The following is a 27,101-nucleotide window of genomic DNA, read 5'->3' as shown; positions in this document are numbered from 1 at the left end:
GCGAATAAATATTCCATAACTGACTATGGGATAGACTATGACTTTAAGTTGCCGTATTACGATATTAATCTTATTACTATTTACGATATTAATATCAAAATACTGTGTACAAACTACTTTTGAAGTTGCATGGCAGCGACCAGAAAGAGCCAAGCAATTTGAACGACTTTTATCAAACACATTGGTCCTACTAATATATTCGTTTGTGTGAAACTTCAGCATCACAGCTTTTATAGTTTCTGAGATATTGCTAAATAAATTTTGAAGTTGTATGTTTTGAAGTTGTAACAATTTAAATAGGGTTCTGGCACTTAATACAATAAATCATTTGTGAAAATTTGGTGAACTTAACTCAATTAGTTTTTGAGTTATCGTTGGGGCGGACGGACGCACGGACAAAGCTAAATCAACTCAGAATTCGACGCTGATCAAAAACATACACTCTAAGACCGTTTAGTATACCCTTCGAACATATGTTCGTACGATTATAAACATTGAGTACTTTTAATAGATAAAAATACCCACCTTTTCTACAACCAATTTAAAATATTTTCAATGTAATATAATTGCGTAAGTCTAGCTATAAATCGTCATTTAATGCTGATATTTTAGTATATGTGTTATAAAAATTATTATATGTATCTAAAATGTAAGGTAGTCTTTTTAAATGTCCCTTAAAATTACTTGTCTTTATATATTTATCAATGACAAAGAAATTATTTAGCAAAAAAAATATAATAAATATTCTGTTATAAATCCTTTTTAATACACGCACACACAAAAATAACTTTAATATACAAATTTCATTTCTACAACATTTCTCATTCTTTTAAATTTTTTTTTTTTGTTTCCTATTTCTGCTCGTATAGTTATACTATGTCCTGAAATTTATATCTATATACCATGTTGCATGCACGTATGTACGCATGTAGTAAAAAAGAATTTCGTCTATGTCCATAAAAGACAAAATTATAATATTGATAGAATTAAAGCAAAAAAAAACAAAAACCGAAAAAAAAATTAAAATAATTCGCATGGAAAACAATCTGATATTTTATAAAAGGATTGTTAAAGGATTCAAAGAATATAGAAATATATATATGTATATATGTATGCAAAAAATGATAGAACTGATGAAAAAGAAGAGCAACAAGAAAAGCAACATTTACAAAAAGGCAAGACAACATTATTAGAACATACTTATGCATATTACTATCATTTATTAAGGGTACACAATTTTTTGGTCATGTTGAGATTTTTGCAAATGGACTTAAATAGCAAAAATAAGAAAATAAAACTAATAAAAATAATTTAAAAAGAATTGGTATTCATTATTTCATATAATAATAATTAAGGAAGGAGTGCAAGAGTGTTAAGATTGCAAAAAAATTTTAAAACAGAAAGGCTAATAGTTCAAATTGCAGAATTATAGGAGTATGAATACTCTTATAATTTTCATATTTTAGAAATAAGCAAAAATTTTATTGAAGGTTCAAAAGCATAACTGTCGAAAATCTCTACTTAATTATAAGTATAGTTTTTATTTTTTAGTAAATTAAATTTGCAGTAATGGTAGACGAATTGTAATTCAAAAAGAACAATTTTTGAAAATAGGCTGAGACTTAGTTAATATTAAATTTATTAAAGAAATATTACTTATATTAAAATGTCTATTTATCAGTTTTGCATGACCGGTATGCAATCCGTATCTGCAAGCCAAAAAAATTTTATGTTGTCTTAAGTGAAAATTGAGTTAAAGCAGCTCTCTATAATATTAAATATGAAGTGGGTAAGTTCTACTAATAATTGCTTACTATCATATAATAATTATGTCAGACTGAAATTATTTGTTAGAGTTTAGATTTTATGTCAAAATTTAATAATTTTGCTTCAAAAAGTAAAAATATCAGCTGGTGGGTCTTTAAAAGTTTAACAAAATATTAATTATTTTTATCATTTTCTGATCACCCTCCGAAATCTTTGCAAAATATTAATTATTGACTTATTACTATTAAAAAATTTGACAATAAATTTGACATAGAATATAAATATATTTATATTATTTGTATTGTGATGTTAAACTGTGTTTACATACTCGTATTATACAAATTTCATTTGAACCAGATTAAATCTTAAATTTTCCCTGTATGATATTTAAACATTATACTCTAAAGGATTCTCTCGCACAAATTTCTCTCATATACCAAATTTTGCTCTTATGTTTTCTCAAATATTCAAATTTACTCCAACTTATATAATTAAAATTTCATTGCATAAAATATTAAAACAAAATTATATTTATATTTTTTTGCATAATTTCATATAATGTTGATAATTTTCAATACACATACGTACGCAAACACTTCAATACATAAGCACATAAACATGTAAACAAAATTTTCATAAAACAAAATTCTTATTGTATTTTTCTTTTCTTTTTTTTTTGTTCTGTTTTAAATTTATTTTATTGTTTTGTTTCTTTTTTTGGTTTTTGCATATCAATTCAATGTTGTACATAATTTTTAGGAGTTTTATGGATAAATTGAAAAACATTTTACAGCTTTCTGAATTTAATCATTAGAAAAAAAAATTTATTTAATTTTTCTAGTTTTTTTTTTTATTTATTTATTTTTCACGTAGTTTTTCATATTTTCTATAATATTTTTAGAAGAAAAACAAAAAACAACGTATAAGGACTAAACTTCTATAAATGAATATACAATATACGAAATAATAATGTAGATCATTTGTGTACGTTTGTGTTTGTTTTGTATATGTATACGTAATATATGTATATAATATTATACAAACTTTGGTCAAAAAGGATCGGTATATATAGAGTACGAACATGATAAAATAAATATAAAATGTATTCCTATATTGTTTGTATGAATGTAAGTATAAAATAATAAACAATCATTATAAAGCAAACAAGTGCTTTAAAACCAAGCATAATATAAATATTAGAAGAACTACTTAATAACAAGGTTAACCAGATTTAAAGAATTTGAAAAAATATTCTTTAAGGATAGTGTGATTTAGATAGAGCATTTGGAAGTGCAATAAATTATTGGAAATTGTTTCAATTAGATAATTAGACGATTTGATTAACACATTAGTTCTGTGAAATTTTCAGCTATTTATGCGTTTCTATTGAATTTATGTGTAATCCTAGATATTTTAATATTATATTTTACTAAGTACATTACGTTTTCCTTAAAATCAAAATTCCGATATCAAATATGTTAATACTATTTGCTTTAGCACAAGGAGAGCATGTAATACTCATAATTAGAAATTTTGAAATTCAACAAGTCTTTCTCTGCAACAAATAACGAAAATGCTTCTGCAAAACAAGTAGCTGACATAACCAAAGAAACGCATCAAGGCAGAAAAATTAAAAAAAAAAATTTCTGCTCGAACTGGACTTAAACCAGTGACATACCTCTTTTTAGACGGCAACTCTACCAACTTAGCTACAGAGGTAAGAAAAAATTACCGGCAAAGCCTTCCCCTATTTCATTTTCCTTTTATATAGAATTTACTAGGATACCCTGTGAATAATATTTATATTTTTATTTGCATATTTTTAATAATTATATGTATTAAAATTTTTTTTACGTGCTCTTATACATATACGAGTATATGTATGGAAAATAAGAAAAAAAAATAATCATTTTAAGTTGATTTTTGGAGAAATTTTCGTATTTTTCAATGTTTTTAGAGGGATAAATAAAATTTTCTTTTATTATTTTATTTTCCTTATATTTATATTTATAAGTAGATGAATTTTATTCGGATAATTTTGTCATGTTTGTAAATTATTTTCGTTTTCTTTTCTTATTTTTCATGTAATAAAATAAAATTTTGTTCACCATATTTTTTTTTTCTTGCTTCTATATTTACTTGAATTTAATTATGGACCGGATGTTTTCGTTTTTAAATATTATTATTATATAATAAATATGGCTAGTTTTAAATTTATACTGTTTTAATAATAATAATAATTGAGAAAATTCTTTTTAATCTGAATTCTAAATTAAGTTGAATTTTTGGAAAATTTGTACATGTATAGTGATAACAACTTTATTGGAAAACCGGAAAATGTAAAAAGTTGGTAATGCTGAGATATTAATTATTAAATTTTTAATATATATTCACATTTTTTAGCACTTATGTAATGTATATATATATATATGGAAATTAATTAGCACAATATTTGTTTGATTTAATTTTAGGTGTTAAATATTTAATAGTTTTTGTAGAGAATTTGTTTACTTAAAATGGTGTAGGTATACATACAGCTAGTTCAGCTAGCATAAATAAGATTTTTTAAAATATCTCATTAAGGCTACTTTAAAAACAATAAGCTGAAAATTTTCAAATATTACTCTGCGAATAAAATTTGTATATCATTTAAAACCCAATTGAGATCAAAGAAAAATTTCGAATTGAATTTCTGAAGCAATTGTGTAAGATATAAAATAAAAAAAACTCAAAGAAGGTGCAAAATGAAATAGACAGTCATAAGTTTTTTCTAAACTAAGCTCACTTAAAAATTTTGAGGCTTTCTCTTTAAAACCTTTACATCTTATGGAGAAATAAACTACTTTGCAAAACAAATAGTTCACAATGTCAAATTTTGCTTCATACATTAAAATTTTCTTGCGCTCTCGTCTACAGTATGAACCTATAAACTCGTATATATTCTTGTTCAGCGAAAAATTCTGCGTTAATTTAGACATGTGCGTCCGCCCATTCGATCGGAAGTTAAGTCAAAAACGAATAAATCAAACACTACCAAATTTGCACAAATTATTTCTTTTCTGCCAAGGACAGCTGCTATATTAATTGGACCAATTCAGTAAAAGCATTCGAGTCTCCGAACTCAAAGAAGTCTTTTTTAAATATTTCAAAAACTAATAGAGATATTAATATCAAATTTGCCAAGTTGTGTCCAATTACATTTTACATATGTTCCAAAAATTTTAATGCAGTGGCTGCACTGGTTCATATAATTCCATATAATTCCAGACCATAAATTCTATATATTCGGAAAAATAATAAAGTCAGACATATCCACGAAGTTTCTATAGAGTGGTTTGACAGATTGGAGTAATTGGTATACAACAATGAAAGCTAGTTCTAGATATTTCAAAAACAAATTTTTTAACTCTGATTATCAAGGTGCACGGATATAATTCGGTCTGAAACATTTTTACTTGTTTAAATTTAATTTCTATTAAAGTAGCTTTCTTCATACTATTTCTTTAATTCTTCCGCCTTTCTGCAAATATTTGGCTGCTTAAAGAGAATTATTTCGTTAAATATGAAATATTAATTATTTAAAAACAAAAATAACAAGAAAAAAAAGCACAAGAAGAAACACAATTTTATATTCAATAAAAAATAATTACAATATTTGACACACCTCTAGGCAATTTTATTAAAATTAAAAAAAATTTTTCATTTAATAAAATCAAAAATCCTTTTTCCTTATTAAACTTTAATAATTTGAACATTAATTTGAATAAGTTTTTTTCCCTTCTTAAAATTTAAACATAAAATGTAGATAGAAGCAAAACTTTCAATAAATTTTCAATAAAATCAAATTTGAGTTTTCTTTTATTCATTCTGAACACACACATATGTACCCGTATTATATAGAATGTTTGTACTCCACAAAAAAAAAAAACTTTAAAATTAAACAAATATATTAGAAAATATGAAAAGAATAAATAAAAAAACAAAAAGTATGTACCCATTTACATAATATAATAAAAAGGATTTCGTGTCCCTTTTTGCAAAATTTACATATAAACGAAAACGAAAAAACAACGTCTCTAATAATTATTTTGAATATTTTATAATTATAATTATAGTATGCATACACACAAACATGCTAAAATGATGACATAGTACAATGTAGAAATATATTGCAAACAGTAATAAATTACATGTGTAGAAATATGCACATATATACCAATATATGTTTTATGCACACACACACGTATATGTGTAAACTATACTCATACAATATTTAGAAGAAAAATTATGTTGAATTTTTGGTGTAAAGAATGAACATACTGTTTGGGATGAGATATGGGAGGAAGAAACACACTTTGTTTTAATATATATATACTCATATAAGAGTACATAACATTTTGTTGCGCAATAATAATATTAGAAATCCTTGAATTTCAATTGGGGGTTAAATTGATTGCAAAACGTCGTTTGTCGTTTCTTTATATTATAATGCAAATGATACACACAATATAGTTTATTTGATTCTTATAAAATTGGTTCCTACATAATTTCCGAGAACTGTGTATTTCAGTTAAGAGAGAATTTTGTTCAATATTTTTAACATAAAAATATAAAAAGACTAGTAAGTCACTGCTATCTTGAGCACCAATAACGTGAATGCTAATTCAATTATATTCTACTAGATGAGCAATTTTGAGTTGAACAGGAATTAAAAATGATATTATAACGATATTTAAATTAATATGCTGATTTTTTCGGCTTGTTGCCCTTGAAAATTTCGTCAATTTTTAATTACTCATATCATTGAGGTTATCAATTTTATCAAATTTTTTTAAAAATAAAAATGTATATGAAAGCATGTAAATTGAAGCTTGCAAATTGAAGTTCGTTTTTTTTGTCATACGCGGTTTTCTAATTGAAAATCATAGTCATAGTTTATTATCAGCACTATAATTTTTTCTTGTTCAATCATAGCACGTTCAAAATCACGTTTGAGACAAAACACTATATAGGGCGATTGGATCGAAAAAAAACAATCTACTATTTTAATGTGAACAAAGAACGTCTTTGATTCGGAGCTCCTCATATCCAATTAATTTCCACATTTCTTCTCAAATAATAGTGAAACACTCTGTAGAATCACAAAAGTTAAACTCTTCATTAAACTTATAAGTTTATGCATAATACTTAGAAATTGACTATCAAGTTAGGATATCTTAATTTCGTGTTCTTCAACATACACACACATAAATAATATACAACTGCATTATGCATATATACTACGACTTTTTTTTTTTAAAATAATGAAAGGCTGCGAAAAATTGATTTTTTTACTGAACTTTACATATTATTATGTTTTTTTTTTCTATTTAATACAAATTTATTTTTCATTTTGAATCATTCAATTGTTTTAAACTTTTGTATAATTTAAAAAAAAAAATTATAACTAGCTAGTATAACATTATAAAATATTTAGTGGTAGCACTAAAATTACATTAATATCAGCGTAGTTCACCTTATATACATTCAAAATAACAATAATAAAAAAAAAACAACAACAAAAAAATCTAATTAAGGGTTATAAGGAAAAAATTAATAATTGCATTATAGGTTATGGTTAAACAAAAGAGAAAATTAAAATACATTGCATAATATGAATGAAAGAGAAAGAAAAATTAATGAAAAAAGGAAAACAAATAAAAGACGGTCGATTTAATTTTGATATTACAAAATAATATTAAAACTTTTGTTTTAATATAACACTATTAGAGTACAGGGTGTTCATTGTTTATCGCAATATTTTTTTAGAATTTAAAAATTAAGTTTTTTTTTGAAATTATTTAATCTAGCAAAATATTAAAAACTAACTTACTTCAAAAGAATTCCATTAAAATTTCAACAAAATGTGAAGCTTACCTGAAAAGAAATAAAAAGATATATATTAAATATTTTATTAGAGATTAAACAATATAAAGAAATATAAAGTAGAATGAGACAAAAAAAATAAAGTTAGGTTAAACCAATAGCTCACTTGATATACCAAATTTACATAAAACTATTGCATACATTTAGGATGAGCAAACAAATAAAATTGAAAGAAACGTTAACATAATAGTTCAATTTTTATGGCATGACTGTTAGCGTTCTGCATTTAAAGAAATTTGGAAAAGCTTGTATTTTCGGAAATATAAAGTGCGGAAAATCAAGAAGGCAATAACTTAATTTTACAAATTACGAAAGACAATAACTTGAGAGAGGATCGAGATAAAATAAAGTATTCTTCTAGCAAACTGAACTTTATATTAGTATTTAAGAGCTGTTAGATTTTTAGACTCTTACAGGCTTATCGTTTAGATAAGAAATAGACTTCTTTAAAGATCAACAAAGCTAGGTCAAAATTAAGGTCCGACTCCCAAGCATAAGACAATATAATTCAAAAGACAAAAGTACTTTTTCAGCTGTATAATTGTACACTTTTCAAATCAATGACTTGATCGTATTTAAATTAATTCGGATTTTTACATTTTTACTGTTATAAACTAGTATGTACAAATTTAGTTTTATAGGAGTAACGGAATTGTAATAATTTCTAATGACTAGTGAATTTTATGTTTTTAGTAGTTTATTTGTCTATAAGTCATTTCTTAGGATAAAGTGCCCTTTGAAATATTGCGTCAATTCTCTGTTATAAAATTTTATTTGGCTAATTTTATGAAGTAATGCTATTGCTAATATTTGTAACCATGTATCACTTATTCTTGCCGATTTCTTCATTCGGTATAGCTATATTATAAGTTCACGATAAAAATTAATAAAAAAAAAATTTTAAGACACCATGTACTAATTTATATTTAACTTTTCTAATAAAAAAAAAACTTATTTTCCTTATTTTAAAATTAGAAACTCTTATAAAAGTTTAACCTTCAACTGCATTTTATACACATATATAACATTTACCACCAATACACGTAATATATAATTTATTTTTATTTAAAAAAAAAAAACAAAAATGACAAAAAACAGAAAAACAATGTCTTTCGTAGATATATGGAAAATGAAATTAATAATTAATTTTATTTTAAATAGATATGTATGCATGTGTATGAAATACATTTATAATATTATTATCCTTTTATATTCCTTTAACATATTTTATTCCTTAATTATATGGGAATATACAAATATAAGGTATTCTATATAATATTACTGATATGTCATCTATTTAGAAAATTTTTCAGGCTTGAGTTTGTTTAAATTGGTTTTTTTTTTCTTTTTTGCAAATGTAGTTAAAATTAGTGCACAAATGTTCATATAGAAGGCAGTCACAGCGTAGACTATACAATAGAGTACGAATGTTAAACATATTTATACCCGTACGAACGTATGTTCGAAGGGTATACTAAATTTGCCTTACCGTTTGTAACGCTAAGAAATAACGGTGTTAGATATAGACTCAAGTGTATGTTTTTGATCAGCGTCAAATTCTGAATTGATTTAGCTTTGTCTGTCCGTCCGTCCGTCCGTCCGTCCGTCCGTCCGTCCGTCCGTCCGAACGATAACTCAAAAACTAATTGAGCTAAGTTCACCAAATTTTCACAAATGATTTATTGTAGTAAGTGTCAGAACCCTATTTAAATTTGACGCGATCGGGGTATCGGTTCGGGTAGCTGCCATACAACTTCAAAATTTATTTGGCTATATCTCAGAAACTATAAAAGTTGTGGTATTGAAATTTCACACAAACGAATATATTAATAGGGCCAACGTGTCTGATAAAAGTCGTTGAAATCACTTGGCTCCTTCTGGTACCTGCCATACAACTTCAAAAGTTATTTGACTATATTTCAGAAACTATTAAAGCTATGGTATTGAAATTTCACACAAACGAATATATTAATAGGGCCAATGTGTCTCATAAAAGTCGTTGAAATTACTTGGCTCCTTCTGGTACCTGCCATACAACTTCAAAAGTTATTTGACTATATTTCAGAAACTATTAAAGCTATGGTATTGAAATTTCACACGAACGAATATATTAGTAGGGCCGATGTGCTTGATAAAATTAGCTAAAATTTCTTGGCTCTTTCTGGTAGCTGCCATACAACTTCAATAGTAGTTTGGCACAACCAGTATTTTGAAAAACACATAGTACTGAAATTTTGCATAAATTAATATGGTAATACGGCAACTTAAAGTCATAGTCTGCCCCATAGTTAGTTATGGCACATTAGTAATTCGCACATAGGACAACAAATTCGTACGGGTATCACAGAGTTGACAAAGTCAACTCTACTTTTTTTCTCGTTTATAATTTGGAATTCTATGTAATAAAACTATACATATGCATACGATTGAATTATTTAAATATATGTTGATAATTTATTATTTATGTGTAAGTATTATATATGTACATACACATATCTATATATTAAATTAAATTACATTATTATGACGGCGACAAGGCTGATTTCTTCTTTTACATAATTTTTTGTTCTTACGTTTTATAGATGTTAGCTTTTTGCTTAAATGTTAAACAAAAGAAAACTATTATTGGTAAAAGTATGTTCATTTCTTCTTTGTATAAGAAAAAAAATTTATGTTAGAAAGAGATGTAATTATATTAATAAGATAGGTAGAATAAAATATAGTTTTATGGTATACTCGTATTATGTAATTACCTTTGTAAGAAATAAATTTATTTGATGTATATTGACTTAGAAACTATAAAGTAATTGCGGGTTTTTCCGAGTATTGTGAAAACTAAATTGATTATATAACCGTGATTTGCCTTCTCTTAAGTTTCTTTTCATAATAGGCCAAGTCTGTTTTGAATAATACATTCCTATCAAAAATTTCTTTTGTTTTTCCAGCGGGATTTGTTATTGGTAAACTTATTACTAAGCTTATTTGGTCAATACTTATTGCTGGATTTGTTTAAATGTTCGATGTTATGAGTACAAATAAGTAAAGGTTTCGTATTTGTGTTTCTAAAAATTTATTTTAAATGTTTAGCACAACTTATTCGACAAATGACTTTAATTAGTTACCATCCCAATTTTTTTCCTAGAATATCAACGCATCGAAAACTAATTTAACTCTTTCGTATCAAAAATTTAATTAGACTTTAAAATATACCTTTACACGTATGTATTGAAAAATCAAAATGACAATTTTATCAAGGATCAGCAGAAGAATGAGAAAGAATCTTTTCTTGTAAATTTTTTATTTTAATTTTTTATTCTTATTTTGTCTTTGTGTTTTCCTAGTTTTTGTTTTAACCCTTTTATGACTTTTTCCAGTTTAAAATAAAGTGCCTTGTATTTGTATATTTTTATATAAATTTTACCGTTATTTAATAATACCGCATATCCTTATAAAGTGGCAAAAGTATAATAAAATGAAGTGGAAAAAGTAAAAATGAAAATCATATTGTATGCATGTATGTATATTTGAATAAAAAATTGGAGCATGGTAAATTATGTTTGAAAAATGAAATTAGACTTATTATTAGATTTAAGGATATTTTTTATGTCTTTCTCTTTTTAATACTTGAAGTGTTATTTTACTTTATTTGTATATTATAAGCTATGTGTAATTTTATTTCAATATCCTCAAAATGTTAAATTTTTATGTATATGCTTATATAAACTGTCATTTTAATATTAGAATACAACAGGTTTAAATTTCTTTACCAAAACCATTGATGTATATATACATAGATCTTATTCAATATAAATTTCGTTATAATATAATTATTTATAAATAATTAATTTATGTTACATTGAGTATTATTGCAGAATTTCATTTAATTCTTAACTTTTACAACTTGAAAATGGAGGAGGAATAAAAAAAATTTCACTTTTCAACAAAACACTAAAATTGAATTTTGTAATTTTTTCGAATATACACGAAAAAAAATATAAGTGAAGCACCTGTAAATATGCAATTTTTATAATTTGGAAATTGAACTGAAATTGCTTTTGAAAAAGAATTGCTTATCCATAAGATATTGTAAACTCGAACGTCGTTCATAACTCGACCTGAAATATAGATATTAATCTTTTATGACACTGTATTGGTCTCAATTGAGATTTCATTTTGATATAAATACGTAAAAAAATGGAAATACCTGATATAAATCAGACCTCCTTATTTTAAAAAAAATATTTCATTTAGAAAATTGTAGCTTCAGACATAATATTTCCAAAGGATACAAATTTCTCAATTCAAAACTGCAAGTACTTAACGTACATGTACATTTTCTTAATAACGTTATTCAAAAATACTTGTTGAGAATACTTAAAAATTAGTCATTAGTACATAGTCTAATATGCAGAGCTAAAAGAAACGATATTATCAGAAGAACATCAATAAAACGAAATAAAATTATTTCATTATTTTACAAGAACGCATTACAGGTAATTTAAGGATAAATTAAGGATATTTCAACCTTAAATAATATTCATGTAAATGAATGTATCTATTTACATGTATATTTTCTATAAAGTAATATTTAAAATTGCAAAAAAAAAAATAAATAAACAAGAACGAAAAACTTTGTCATCATATTAAAAATCTTTCCCTTTTTCATACACATACATACAAATACAGCAAACACTTAAACTAATGTTAAAAAAAAAGAGTGAAGGAAAAGATTTTTGTAATTACATCTAATTCTCTAAGTTATTAAATTTTAATTAGAAAATTTTCTTTCTGTATTTTATTCAAGGAAATTTTCTATGATAAAGTACGTAATTAGATCTGCAATTTTTCCAAAAAAAATAATAATAATAATAATATAAAAATAAAATAAAAAAAAAATAATTAAATTTTAATAGTTGAATTGTGTTCTTTAATACACAATTTAAGATAAATATTCAGGTACTGAGATATTTGAGTCTATAATAATGTATAAAGAGCATAGGTATGAGATTTACTAGAATCGTATTTAAAAAATTTTAAAAAGTTATGAGTAAAATTAGATTTTTTTTTTTAAGTTTAACAATTTCGAAATTTTTTTGTAAAAACAAAAAAACATTTGACAATACTTGAATAAGAGTATCTATACAATTTCTACTTGTTTAATTAGAAAATTAACATGTTTTTAAAATTCCAATTAAATCAGACAGATAATTTGCGATTATATTTTCGAAGCTATATGCATTTCTATATACTCAATTGAGCTATAGTGAGTAGATTATTATTGATTTACATTTGGTGTCAAATTTGTGTAGGTATTTCAGTTTTTAAATGATAAAATACTCGTATACATGCAGCAGAACCGGCAGTGAGGCAAGCGAGAGGCAAATGGATATGAATCGAGTCAAAATTTAATTTAGAACAGCAATACGTTCGTTACATATTAAACTGACTCGAAAATGCTGCCTTTTTGTTGTTATAAACGTTTTCTAAAATACTTTTGATTAATAATATACAGTATGTTTCGTAAAGGGTGGCAAAAAAATTTCAGGAATGATTGTTTCACCAAATATACTTGTTTTCGAATGCCCAATCCCCTCCTCCCACAGCTATTACGATTTTTTGCTGAAAAGTGATCAAAGAATTATCCTAGAAATAAACCACCTTAAGCCGACATCCTGTATAAGTATGATAAGTCACTAAGAATACTAAAAATAAAATAATTAAAAATTTATAAATTGAAAAAAATAATAATTATTCATATATGTACATACAATCGTACACTTATATATTGATAAATGAAATTAATTAATTTATGTGTATTTGGCAACATCTACAATATTTAAATAATAATATCTTTGAAATTTTTCGAAAAATTAACACATTCACATAAACTTATGAGCATTTATTTAAAGAAAAATTTTAATATCTCTTACAAAATTATAAAAAATATTCTAAATTTAACGATCTATTAAAATATTCACAAAATATTTATTCGCCATATTGCAATTTTATTAAAATTTATACATACATACATAAATACTTTATTTTATTATGGTTAATTCTGTCTGTTCAAATAAGTTGACTCTGACTTATCAATTGAATTGATGCTGATGATTGATGAATTATTTAACATTCTTGTGTTCTTTAAGCATATTTACGTTCATAGCAAATTATATAAGATTATATTTGTAATGATATGTATATATACAAGTATATGTGACGATTTTTTTTTCTAATTTATTTACATTTCATTTGTTTTATGACGTTTACATATCATTATAATATGATTTTATATATGTAAGAGTATGTAAGTACATATGTATGTAATATGAATATTTAATAACCACTAAAACATATTGAATTGTTTCCAAATGAAATAAAAAGAAAACGAAAACAAAACTAACAATACGAGTATAGGCAAAAATTAATTCAATTTCCTTTTTCAATGTTATGAAATTTTTATGTTATTCAATTATATTTGAACCTTTTTTTTTTTTTTTGTATTTCATTTAAAGTAATATAAAAATTGAAAGAAACAACATGTACGAACACATGCTTATACATATATTTTCTATTTGTATAACAAATTGTAAATATAAGAAATTGTGTAATATTATAGAAACACGAATAAATTTATTTTAATATTATATATTAATAATGATGATAATAAAATGTGCATTAACATATGGCCGAATGTATGTATATATAAGTATAACATGTGCCTAGGTATATGTGAATAAAATATGCAAATAATATAATAAGATATGCAAGTACGTAGTATGTTTAACAAGTTCTTGAATATAAAATGTCATTAAAGAATTAATAATAGCAAGTATTTTGATAAGAACTCCTTAATGTATGCAATTTTTTTCAGTTGACAATTTATTGTAACATACAGGCACAATTGCAATTATGTGAAACGGTATGCTTTCATGAATTGCAACACTTTAGTTATTACAAATTCTTCATTCAAAGTAATTCATTGGAAGTAATAAAACCGTAACTAATCATATAGGTACCTTTTTATTATACAAAAATTGTAAAGCATTTCAATAGTCCGGTTTAATCTAAAAAATCTGCAATATTTTCCATTCCTTTTTCCACTTAAACTTGAGAAAGTTCGGGAATTTCAAAATATTTTTCCGTATAATACAATAAAATCTTATACTAGTTATTAAAATAAAATTAAGATTTTGGATAGAACCTCAGGAAAAAAAGGGTTTTAGTTCCTTTAATGTCGAGAATTTTTAGTTTCTATTTTAATTTTAATGTGTTTGAATTTTTACTAGCATGATTGATTACGCGTATACTGTTTCATTTTAAAATCAAAGCTAAGTTAAAACAGAGGGTATATTAAACATACTTTGTATTTTAAAGAAATCAAAGACAATTAGAATAAAAAACAATTAAAATAATGGGAAAAATGAATAAATATTATACAAATAAAAAAACAAAATACGATTATTTACCGGAAATCATCGAGCAAAATAAAAAATTATTTCTTGAAAAGGAAAAAAAGTATTGACTTAAAAATATTATTGATTAAATCGTAACTTTTCTAATAAAAAAAATTTCATTTTATTAATTGATAAAATAGTTTTGAAAATTAAAGATATTTTGTCAATGTTTTTTCAAAATTTTAGATTATTAATGTTATTTTTATTACATTAATTAAAATTTAAAATTTTAGTAAGATAGTATGGTAAATAAAATTCATTAAGTTACTTAATTAAAATTACATAATAAAATGATTTTTATTTTGCCCAGAGCCATTCGAATTGCATTTGAGTATTTTCAAGTTTATATCAAACATGTGCGCTGCGATTTCATTTTCAAGTCCGAATTTGAGAAACTAACATCAAAAATCCCCATTAAATTTTAAAAACGTCAAGAAGAAATACTATCATCCATGTTTCTGTTAGAAGATAATTATATTATAATTTAGGTTAATATTGAAGAGCTACGGCATTGTTAACATTTAAAATTAAAAGCTTCTACATTTCAATAGGTTTTAATTCCACATCTTGAAATGGTTTAAATTTAACTTTAAATGGTATCATGTATTAAGTTTCTCTCGCAAAAGCAAATCTTCTATAATTAAATATAACTTCTGCTTGGTGGGAAGAGTTATGTAAAGGGTTAATCTTATGAATTATTTTCGAGTCATGCTCGACCAGAAGCTCGACTTTAAGGTCAATCTTAATATGGTTATAAATAGGGCGAATTCTAAGTTACGTTTCGTTATTAGGTGGGAAAAGGAGTTTGCTGATCCTTATGTTGAAAACCATCTTTATTTATAATATATTAGGACTCTTTTGGAGTATGTGTGTCAGGTTTGTACTTCTTATCACTCTATTAATATTTTTGGTATCTAATAAGTTCAGAGGATATTTCTCCATTTTGCATTGCGTAATTTAGTTTGGTCTATTATTGTTAGACTTGCAAACGTTGTGTTCTTGTAGGATAATTTTTTGGAAATGTATTTTTTATTCATCAATTTGTTTCGGGAAATTTTTCGCCGTTTTCGTTGGAACAGATGTCTTTTAAGAAAAATTTGAACAACTGAATCCAATAACTTTTTGTGATTTTTGTAGTCAAATGATAACAATTTTGCTAGGCAATTTAATAGTCGCAATTTTGTCCGCCTAAAATATGATTGTTTTGTCTCTTTCATGCAATATTAATTTACGTTTCAATTGATGCTTGTCCCAAGCAATTAGTCTGATATATATATTAACTTTTAAAGCTTTCAATGTGTGGACTAGTATACAGTAAAGGAAAGATAATAGTTCACAATTTATTATAATAACTTTTCTTTTGGTTTTGTTTGAATTGAAGTTTTGGCATATCAAGCTTCAAATAATTTTTAATAGTTTTTATTTTTAATTTTGTTTCTAAACATGAACGAAGGTATAAACTATAGACAATCTATAAAAAATCTATATTTTACTGCATTAAATGCTACATTAAGAATTAAAGAGTTAACAATTAATATTTTTAATAATTATAAAATATCGCCCTTTCATCTCATCTAAAATGAATAATTTAATTAAATAAAATAATAGAAATTCTCTTTAATAAATAAATTATACATGCAAACATTGATTTAATAATGAATTATTATATTCAAATTAAAAAAGACCTTAAACATAAGTGTTTGTACAATTATTTTTATATATATACATTACAAAAGTAAAAAATTAATTCATACATAACTTTGGATTGTCGATTAAAACCATTATGATAAATCTACAGCCATACTCATATAGATTTTAAATATCACGCTGTTACGAATACTTATGAAATATACATATAAAGTATAACATTAAATATTAAATAATCATTCCATGTATGAGATCACACATCTTACCATATAAGAGTGCTAGCATTAAGATATAGGATATTAACAATAAATAATTCTTACATTCAATTATTTAAAATATATACGAGTGTATACATATCATCAAAAATCAAGAATGATGATTTTTTGATGAGAAATTGATGAAATTCTAAGTACACAGAGAAAAATAAAATCAGAAAAAAAAATTAAGATAAAATAACAAAAACAATACAAGTTTGTATTATGTAGAATGCAATATAAAAAAATTTTTTGATTCAAATAATGACAGATATTAAGTGAATTTTACAATAGATTTTATAAAATAATATATTAAATTTAAAGGGCAATCTACAGTTAAGAAAATTGTATCATCTCTTGCCATATATTTCTTATGGAGGAATAAATATTTTATGGAGGAAAGACGAAAGACTCTTAAATACTAAAATAACATATTAAATATTATTAAAAGGCGGCTGGAGTAAGACCACCAAGATCACTCATATTGTTCGGAATCGTTAGTTCCAAGATGTTAAATCGTACTCCATCTGCTACGGGATTAATGAACACCTTTATGGTGGTGTTGTCCTTTATTTTCATATTATCAGTACTGCGGCACAAATTTCCAACATCTATCAGAACATGGTCAATCTTACCAATAGATGATATTCTAATACTTTTACTGTTATAAATTTTTATGTGAAAAACAATAAAATCAGTTCTAAAATTCACGAACGTAGGAGACTAAGTATTGCCCTCGATGATGCCGCCAGTGGTTGAATGAATTCAGCACGTTCAACTGTTTTATACTATAAAATGCGTGCAGAGAGTGTAATGAGAAAACAATAGCACTTTAGACAGATAAAGTGAAAATGCATTCATTACGAAATCGAAACAATTATGTATAAGGCCGCATAATATATGCATTATGAACAAGGCGCATTGATACCGTGACTTTTACATTAATTGTTAAAATTTCATGTTTCTTTTAGTGTAGTTCACCTCTAAAAATTGTTTTAGGCGATACTTAATAGGATTAACCTTAAATTGATGAATTAATCGTTGTGACAACTCAAATATTTCTACACATTTTTAATGCAAGATAAACCATCATAATATGCAAATTAAATTGAAAAATTGATTAAAATAAATAAGGAAAAGAAAAAAGAAAATTGCATACATTTACGTATTTAAAATGTTCGAGTCTCGAAATAATCAATGTCTTATATATGCTTTGTTTCTCTTCCTTTACATTTTGTTTTTCCTTCTTTTTTTTATTATTTAATTCAAATAAATACTTTGAGATCATCATATTATTATTATTAAAATTTATGTGGTATGTTTCTTCATTTTACTTTTTTTTTGATTCTTGTTTTTTTGTTTTATTAAAAGAAACGATTTTGAAAAGTTATGAAACCATTAAATAATAAAGCAAAAAAAAAACAAAATAATAACAATAATAATGTAGAGAAACGAAAACGGAAAATGATACTGAGAACAACGTACAGGAATAATAAATAATGGATAATGTGATATGGTAATGATTTAGTCCTGATTTGGGATTTTTCTCCCTGATAATTTTTTTATTCTTATTTCGTTTTTTTTTTTGTTTTGTTTGTTATTGTTTCGTTCATCTTATTTAAATCATCATCGAATTAATATATTACTTTTGTTTTTCTGTTCTTATTTACTTGGTTTTGTTTTATGAATTCATCCTTATTCTTGGATTGAAAATTATATTTTTATTATTTTTATGTTTTATATGCTTATTAAAACAAAAGCAAAAAAAAAAAAAAGACGAAAATGTCATCCTCCTGGATGTTTGCATCGTTGTTTTTTTTTTCATTTTTTAAATTATTCGATTTCTTTCTTTTACTTTTTTTCTTTAATATTATGTAAAAAATGTTGCTATAGATTGCATGTATGAATTGAATGCATTAAAATTGCATTTATTATTTTTTTTGATTTTGCTATAAAACATTGATGAGAATAATAATGATTTCATATATTTGATTATAATGAAATGATTGATATTATGGTAGTGATATATAATAATGATTATAACATTTTGTGAATTATTACAAGTATATAAGCATATTAATATGTAGCAATTTTCATATTTCATAAATACAAAATTAAAGCCCATTTCTTCTAACTTATTTTGAAAAATTTGCCAAAGGTTGAAAATATCACAACTGGGAATAGAATGTAATTCACTACTGCAATAGAAATACAACAAAAAACGTTTAAATTTGACTATAAAGTTAATATTTTCTTAATTTCTACTTTTTGTATTTGAAAATAAATATTTGAATATCAATTTAGAGCACCATTCCTTTGCAAATACCATATAAATTATTTACAAATCTTAATTAATCCGCTAAAAGCCCAGTTCAGTTAGTTCAGCCAACTGCTACCTCTGATAACATTTAAAATTACATTTAATATTGAATAGGTGCACTTTTTTATTTCCTAAATCAATTATTTTTGATTTTTTGATTAAATATCATTATTGATCCAGGTATTTCTCTTTATGATTGAGAAATTTTTTTGGTATTAACCCCTTTAATTCTGTATAATTTTATATTCCAAATAATATTATTATTAAATATTAATTTACAAAATGCTGAAAGAAATCAATTCCCAAGATTTTAATTTTTTTAAAAAGAAATAATTATACGGTTACCAAAATCTGCTATTTTATTGTTAAAACGATAAAATAGCATAATAAAACAAACATAAATAACAAGCAGCAAAGAACTACTAAAATGATAATCATATTATTGATGGATGATGATGATGATGCATAATAATAATGATTTTTATGATAATATAATAATCATAATAATGATGCTCATCAGTATTCAATAAAAATATATTGATGAATTAAGAGAGAAAATGTTGAGAAATAAGAATAAGAGTATCAAATAGGGGAACGAAAAATGTAGGAGAAAAAACAACGCAAAAAAAAAAGAATAAAAAGACAAAGACCCAAAACGGACAAATATTTTGTCGACATTTTCAATCTTGGAGTTTAATATAAAATGCTGATACCCCTTACTTCTTTTCTTTTTCCCATTTGTTTAACCCTTTAAATACCGAATTATAAAACAATTCTATGGTTTTAACTCAAATTAGTTTTATTTATTTAAGTTCTCCTGTCAGTTTTATCTCGCAGCTTTATACGCGCACCGTTTTATACGGCACCGTCCTTAAAAGGCATTTTTTTTATCTTAATTAAAATTTAAGAGGTCTTCAATAGCTTTTCAAATCAAAAGTTGTTTTCATTTTAAATTTTTTGGTATCATTTTTGTACTATTTATATTTTTGTATATTTTGTAAAACATAGTGAGGCTTTTTAGTTTTATTTAATTAAAACAAAATTCATTTTAATATTTTACCTCTTTCCACTCTTTCAAAGAAAGAACATTGAAAATGCCCTAGATAATAACTTGTCACTAATTGTCACAGTTAATTTGATTCTTTTCTGGTGTACAAACTCAAAACAAGCACAGAAAAAAATGAATTAGATTTTTCAACTAATCGTAATTAGCTGGTTTCAAATTAGGTGTTTTATATAAATAATTAGAAGTATTGACAACTTCTTTAGCTGTTTTAAAATTCACTATTAGCTGGCTCAACTATTTGGAATTAGTTGAATGCAATATTTAAAAGATTAGGTGATTTGTCTACTCATTTAGATGTATTATCTAAAATAAATAGTTGAAAAAGTTCAACTAATTTAATTAGATATTTCATCTAAACATTTAGTTATTTTAGAAAAGAAAACAAAAAAATAAGTTTACAGTTTTTATGTAAATTCCTAATCAATGACTACATTTTTAAATATTTTGACTACAACTTTAGTTGGTTCAGCTATTTCATTTTATTGCCAAAAATTGACTAAAACATTAGTTGAACTACTGAAAACATTGGTTGAGTTATCAAAAGATCAAATGTTTTACTTAGAAATAAATACCGTTACTTTTTTCTTCAATGACTACTTTTCTAGATATTTTAACTATTATCTTAGTTAATTCAGCCACTTTATTTTACTCAAAAAAGAATTAACTAAAACACTAGTTGAAATATCGAAAAAATTAGCTAAATTTAGAAAAAAACACTTGTTTTATCAAGAAAAAATTCAAAATACCGCTACTTTTTTTGTATTCTAATTTTTGAAGTTTTTGAACAGAAATTAGTACATGTTGAATATTGGCGTAGTAAATAAGCTTAGTTTTATTATTGTAAAATAAATTTTTCGTGATTAAAATTAACTTAAAAATAATTATTATAATTTAAAAAAAAAATTAAAAATAATATTCAAAAAATTTACATATTGGACTAAATAAAAAAAGTGATAATCGTGTTAAGAGTAATAAAAACAGGTTCTTACTTTCGAAGATATAGTTCTAGTATGATGTAGAAGTTTGGAAAAGTCAATCATTACATTTGCAGCCTGTAGGTAATTTTAATTTTATATAAATTTTATAATAATTATTATAACTTTAATATTAATTTCAAGTTTTAATTCCCAGTTTAAGAAAAAGGAGACTGAAACTTAAAGCAATGTAATTTGGCTCAAAAATAATATTAATCCTGAATAAATCGTAATTATATAATTAAAATATAAATTTCAGAAACCACAAACCATAAAGTCTTACATGTGGCGAAAAAAACAATGGAAACCTTCAAATTTAGATGTTTTGCATTACACCTTACGGTATTACAATACTTTAAATTTTTTTTTACTCTATTTTTTTATTAACGATATTAAAATTTATAAAATATTTTAAGCACACATTGTTCATCAAATTACAACTCAATGTTATAAAGGAGGAATATTAACTTGTCAATAATTTTAAAAATACAAAACCCATCATCATTGTTGTTAACTTTCGTGTTTTTACATTTAACATAATGTGACATTAACTGAAAAAATATTGGATAAAATAAAATTAAACGAAACAAAACTTAATTTTTAATTTATAGTACCTTTTTATTTTCAGGATTAAACCTAAATAAATTTAGAAACGAGCCTAATTTATTTAGATACTTTTTCTAATATAATAGGTAAAAACCCTATTATAATTAACTAAAAAATAGTTATATTTTCTATTTTCTAACTAAATAATTAGGTATATTATCTATTGTTGAGAATATTTTTTAACTATTTATTTAGGTGAAATTCCTATTTCTTTAGTTAAATTTCAAAAAGGTTTTAAAATAAATCAACTAAATGATTAGGTGAACCGACTATTTGCTTAGTTCTAATCCACCTAAATTTTTAGGTATTTTAGCTAATATTGTAGATAAATCAGCAAATTTATTTGGTTAATTTTCCTAATTATTAAAAAGTAAATTCAGCTAATTTAAATTAGGCAATGTAGCTAAATAGTTTAGGAGGCTGAAAATCAAGCATTTCATTAGGTGATTTATACTATTGTTTTAGCTAAATGTTCTACTCTTTTTTTTCTGTGAGAGAAAGAGAAGAGAGTAGTATAGGAGTGTAGAAAAACAGTGAAAAATGTCAATACAGTGAACACCATACATATGCAAGGTACAACAGAAATATATTGTAAAATGTCCATCGTAATTGTTAAAGCAAAATTCTCTGCCTTATACTAAATCGTTAGTTTTGACAAAATATTTTCATTAATAAACGGTCACAAAGGGTTAATAAAATTCTTCTCTTCAAAAAAAAATTCTTTTCTTTTGTTATTTTGTTGTTCTTTTATTCCTGATAAATAAATAATGCGCTCCAAAAAAATAAAATAAAAAACAAAATTAAATGTTTTTGTATTCATTTTTAAAAATGCAAATTTGTTTAACCATAGCACTCGTAAGATGAGGAGATGATGAAATTCGAAGATGAAAAACGAGGTAGTTGCGTTATTTCGTTACTGTTACAATTTTTTCGAATTAAAAACAATGTTTAAATATTTCTCATAAATATTTTTATCTTTATATAAAAAATATCAGAATATTATTATTTAATCTGTACTTAAAAAAAAAAAACAAAATTAGGACGTCATTATCTTGAATTCATCTTTTCAAAAATTGTTTCTAAAATTTAAATCATCCTTAATGATATTTTAAAGTTCTCTCTCTTTCAACATGGTTTGATTATTTTTGATGCATTTTTTATGATTAAATATTAAAATTGTTAAGAATTTCTTTTGTTTTAATTTCATTTCTTTTATGCTTTCTTAAAATGCATTTCTATACTTAACAAAAAAAATTTGCATTTACAACAAAATTTGCATTTTATTTTTCAAAAGAAATATTTTTAAGGAAAAATGCAAAATAAGAAAATTTTGAATTTTTGTTTTTCGATTTGGTTTCTGATCACATTTTTTTTTTATTGTGAATAGTTTTCTTTGATTTATTGAATAGGCATTTTTTTAATAAATATTTGTTTTCGGTTATATAACAATAATAATGACATTAATTTATTGAATTCAGAAGGGCAAGGATGTAAAATAATTTCAAAATTGAGATTGTTCAACTTCCTGATCATTTTTGTTTTAATTTTTTAAATTCAAAATTTAAGAAGAAAATCCTATATTAATAAATCAGATTGGAGTGTGTGTTGAAATTTGATATTACAAAATGTATTTGAGTAATACTGATATAAAAAAAACGGATTCCTCTGCAAATTTTTTTCATATCTAATTGAAATATTTTAAATATTTTGATTATTGACACTACAAAGTAGTTGAATTCATAAAGGTAGTGTTGCAATTAAATGATATAAGAAAAATTAAAATTTACATACGTGTTTTTGTAAGATCGAACTACTATTTATTTAAAGCTGTAACTAGTCCACTTCAAATTGCTGCCTTAATTGTCTGAAACATAAAGAATAATTGCGGGTATTCCTTCAGTTAAGAATCGCACAACAACACAACAGTTGTTTTAAAGTTTCTTTAACCCTACTTTGCTTTGCAGTATAATCATTCGTGACCTCAATGTTTTTGTTATTTTTAAATGTTATAGCCTAATTTAGGCGGCAGTTCATATAAAAATAATTACTTTTTGTAGGCTGCGATATTTCTGACAAATTTTTCTTTTTCTATTCTAAAAGTGCTAAAAGATCTTAATATTGAATAATTCACTGAATAAGCTTTTTAGGAACATATATAAACCCCTTATTACATACTTATACCGAATTAACCAATAAAGAAGTTATTCAATATTATTTAAAATTCTCAACAATTTTTTCTTTTTATTTTTATAATGTTTAAAAATTATTGGCAGTCTCTACAAATCTCATGTATGCAAATATTTTATAATAAATGATAAAATTATTTTGTACAATCTTATTTAATATCATAAAATGTCACATACTACACACGATTGTAGTCAAATTACAATAAAAATAAAAATCAGAGAAGAATAAACATCTCAGGCAATACAAAATGAATAAATTAATCTGGAATCCAACCGATTAAATAGCTATTGAACTACTGATATGCCAAGATAAACTATAGTTATTTTTTCCCTCCTCTTTATTTTGTCTCTTCTTACTTATTTTTTACCACTTGGTAATTTTCGTTCATAATCATATTTCCCCCTCATATCTTTTCTTTGTGTGTATAAAAGATTTTTACTTATGTTAATTTTTTCCTGCATTTTTTTTCTTTTTTCAGGTTTAATTTTTCCTATTATTTTTATTGTGTCTTTTATTAATTTGGTGTCTTTTTAAGTATCAAAATATCACAATTTCATTTTTTAATTTATAATCAAAAAATAATTATTACCTCATATCACGATATGAGTATTTCTTTTTTTTTTTTTGAACCATTCGCTTCTACACAATAACAACCATTAAATGTCTTCTTTCAATGACATTAACACAATATGAATAACTATAAATATATTATTAAGCTGCATTTTAGCTCATTTGCAAATTAATATTAATATTTGCACTTTTATCCGCGTATACACATAATAAGTATTAGCACAAATCTGCAATATATAAGTAAAGAATTTCAAAAGTGTTATCAAAATATTTTCTTGGCGCGTCTCTTCTACATTCTGGCACATGCGAAAGTACTTAAAAAATATTTGCAAAGGTTAAGATGTAGGTAAACGAAATATACCTACGTTATCGTAATAAACAGGCAAAATAAGAATCAATTTTCACTTCATAAACTCAAAATTAAAAAAATAATAATATAAAAAAATTAAAAGCGAAAAAAAAAAATACGAATGTCATAATATGGAGAAGGAAGCGATAATCCGAAGAAAGATTCTAAATTTTTAGAAATCGCAAATTTGCGGCTCCCGATTAAAAGTTTTTCGATCAATTTTACTTTTTTTTTTAAATTCTTCAAAAATATTTTAAAAATTTGACTTTATAAATAAAATAATATAAATGCTAAGAGGCTTATTAAATATATAAGGAAAAGATACAAGTAAAAGTATGAGAAAATTTATTCGAAAAGTAAAAAACAAGTAAAAAATATTTCAGTCGATCTGAACTGACTGAATTATACACTGCATTTTGACAATATAAAAATTTGTTTTTGAAATATTTAGAATTCATAGTTGGCAGTTATTTGAACCGGTCTAACCATTCCATAAAAAATTCATGGATTTGTTTGACCTATAAGTGGGCGCCGGACTGCCCAGTTTCATGAATCTAACTTAATTATTTTGCGAAGTATATGTTTTTAATTAGCCTTAATGGTTGTGTGGCAGTTACTCATCAGCCGAATTTTTCAAATTACAATAGGGTCCGTTCTTGGCAGAAAAGAAATAATTTGTGAAAATTTTATAGTCGTTTTTGAGTTTTCGTGCTTAATAAATCAAAGCACAAATGGTAAAATCAAATTATTAAGATTAAACATTTGATGTATCCTAAATAAAGAAATGAAATTCCTCTCGATAAGGAGGGATTTAATTTTATATTCTATTCCAAAGAATTCAAGATATCTCCAATAGTGTAATAAAGTAATAGATAGTATAAAGTGCAAATTTTAATCTAAATATGCAAAGACACTAGACTAAATATAGTCATGAAACTAGAACAGTACTAAATATAGTCATGAAGGAAACAAATAAAAATTTTTTGAAGTTCAAGAAAACATTCACTCCATAACTTATCATAGAATGATCGTGAAGTTATATGATCCATGGGTAGGAAATACTTTTAGTAATTAGCTCTCAAAATCTATCGCAATTCCCTTAGTTATAAAATGCGTTGCATAACCGTATACTGAAGAATAATTGATGCGAAGGATTTAATAACATTTAGGAACGAAACTCTTTTGATAACTCAGCTTCGAAAATATTCTGATGTTATACTTCGAAAATTTACTATGGTTATACTACGAAAACTTTTTATAAGACTTTATTATTTTTATATCAATTTATGAGTCAATTCATAATTCAACCGCAAGCACACACCACATCACACCTATACAATAGTATACTTATTAATTATAAGTACGGATGTACAAAAATTATTTTGAACTATAAGAAGGTTCACTTAATTTGTTCATTAAATTAAATGTTCATATATTTGTAAATAATTTAATTATTTAATAGAGGAGAAATAAATTGTGCAATGATAAGTAAGTACCTAAATAGGATAAATTAAAGATCCAATATAAATTATTATATATTAGTATGCGCATAACTACATATATAAAATACAATTGCAAGTAAATATATTTATATTACATAAGTATATAAGTAGATTCTGAATTATTTCATATACATTTTCTACCATATTCATTCCTTATTTTACAGACTCCATGTATACACTTAATGTATGTATGTACCCTGTTATAATCACAAATGAGTATACTTAAAGAAGGATTTAAAACGGAAGGATTTTTTTTTTTTTAATCTTATATTATTTTTATTATTGTATTTATTTCAAATGTGATTGGATAAAAACAGTGATTATTTCACTAGAGCAAAAAAAAAAAAACTCAAAACGAGTAAAATGTTTACTCCTCCCATCTTAACACTTTCCGGATACTAGAATTTTTTTTATAGTAAATGGATTATATAACAGCTAAAAGCTAAAGAAGAAAAAGTGGTGAAAAGCGGATAAGGAACA

At 24.2% G+C, this 27,101-nt stretch overlaps 1 protein-coding gene across 1 annotated transcript in view; it reads right to left on the bottom strand.

The window, feature by feature from the left end:
• Positions 1-7,446: 7,446 nt before the first annotated feature.
• LOC129606382 (uncharacterized) overlaps positions 7,447-27,101 on the bottom strand; it is a 122,677-nt gene continuing 103,022 nt past the window's right edge. The window contains exon 4 of the mRNA XM_055516689.1: positions 7,447-7,683. Coding sequence (XP_055372664.1) covers positions 7,663-7,683 — 21 coding nt within the window. The 3' untranslated portion in view covers positions 7,447-7,662. The remainder of the gene's footprint in view (positions 7,684-27,101) is intronic.

Source organism: Condylostylus longicornis, unplaced genomic scaffold, assembly GCF_029603195.1.
Source record: "Condylostylus longicornis isolate FDR11 unplaced genomic scaffold, ASM2960319v2 ptg000018l, whole genome shotgun sequence".
NCBI lineage: Eukaryota > Metazoa > Arthropoda > Insecta > Diptera > Dolichopodidae > Condylostylus > Condylostylus longicornis.
The sequence above is the reverse complement of the archived record's forward strand: the minus strand, read 5'-3'. Positions and strand labels throughout refer to the sequence as shown.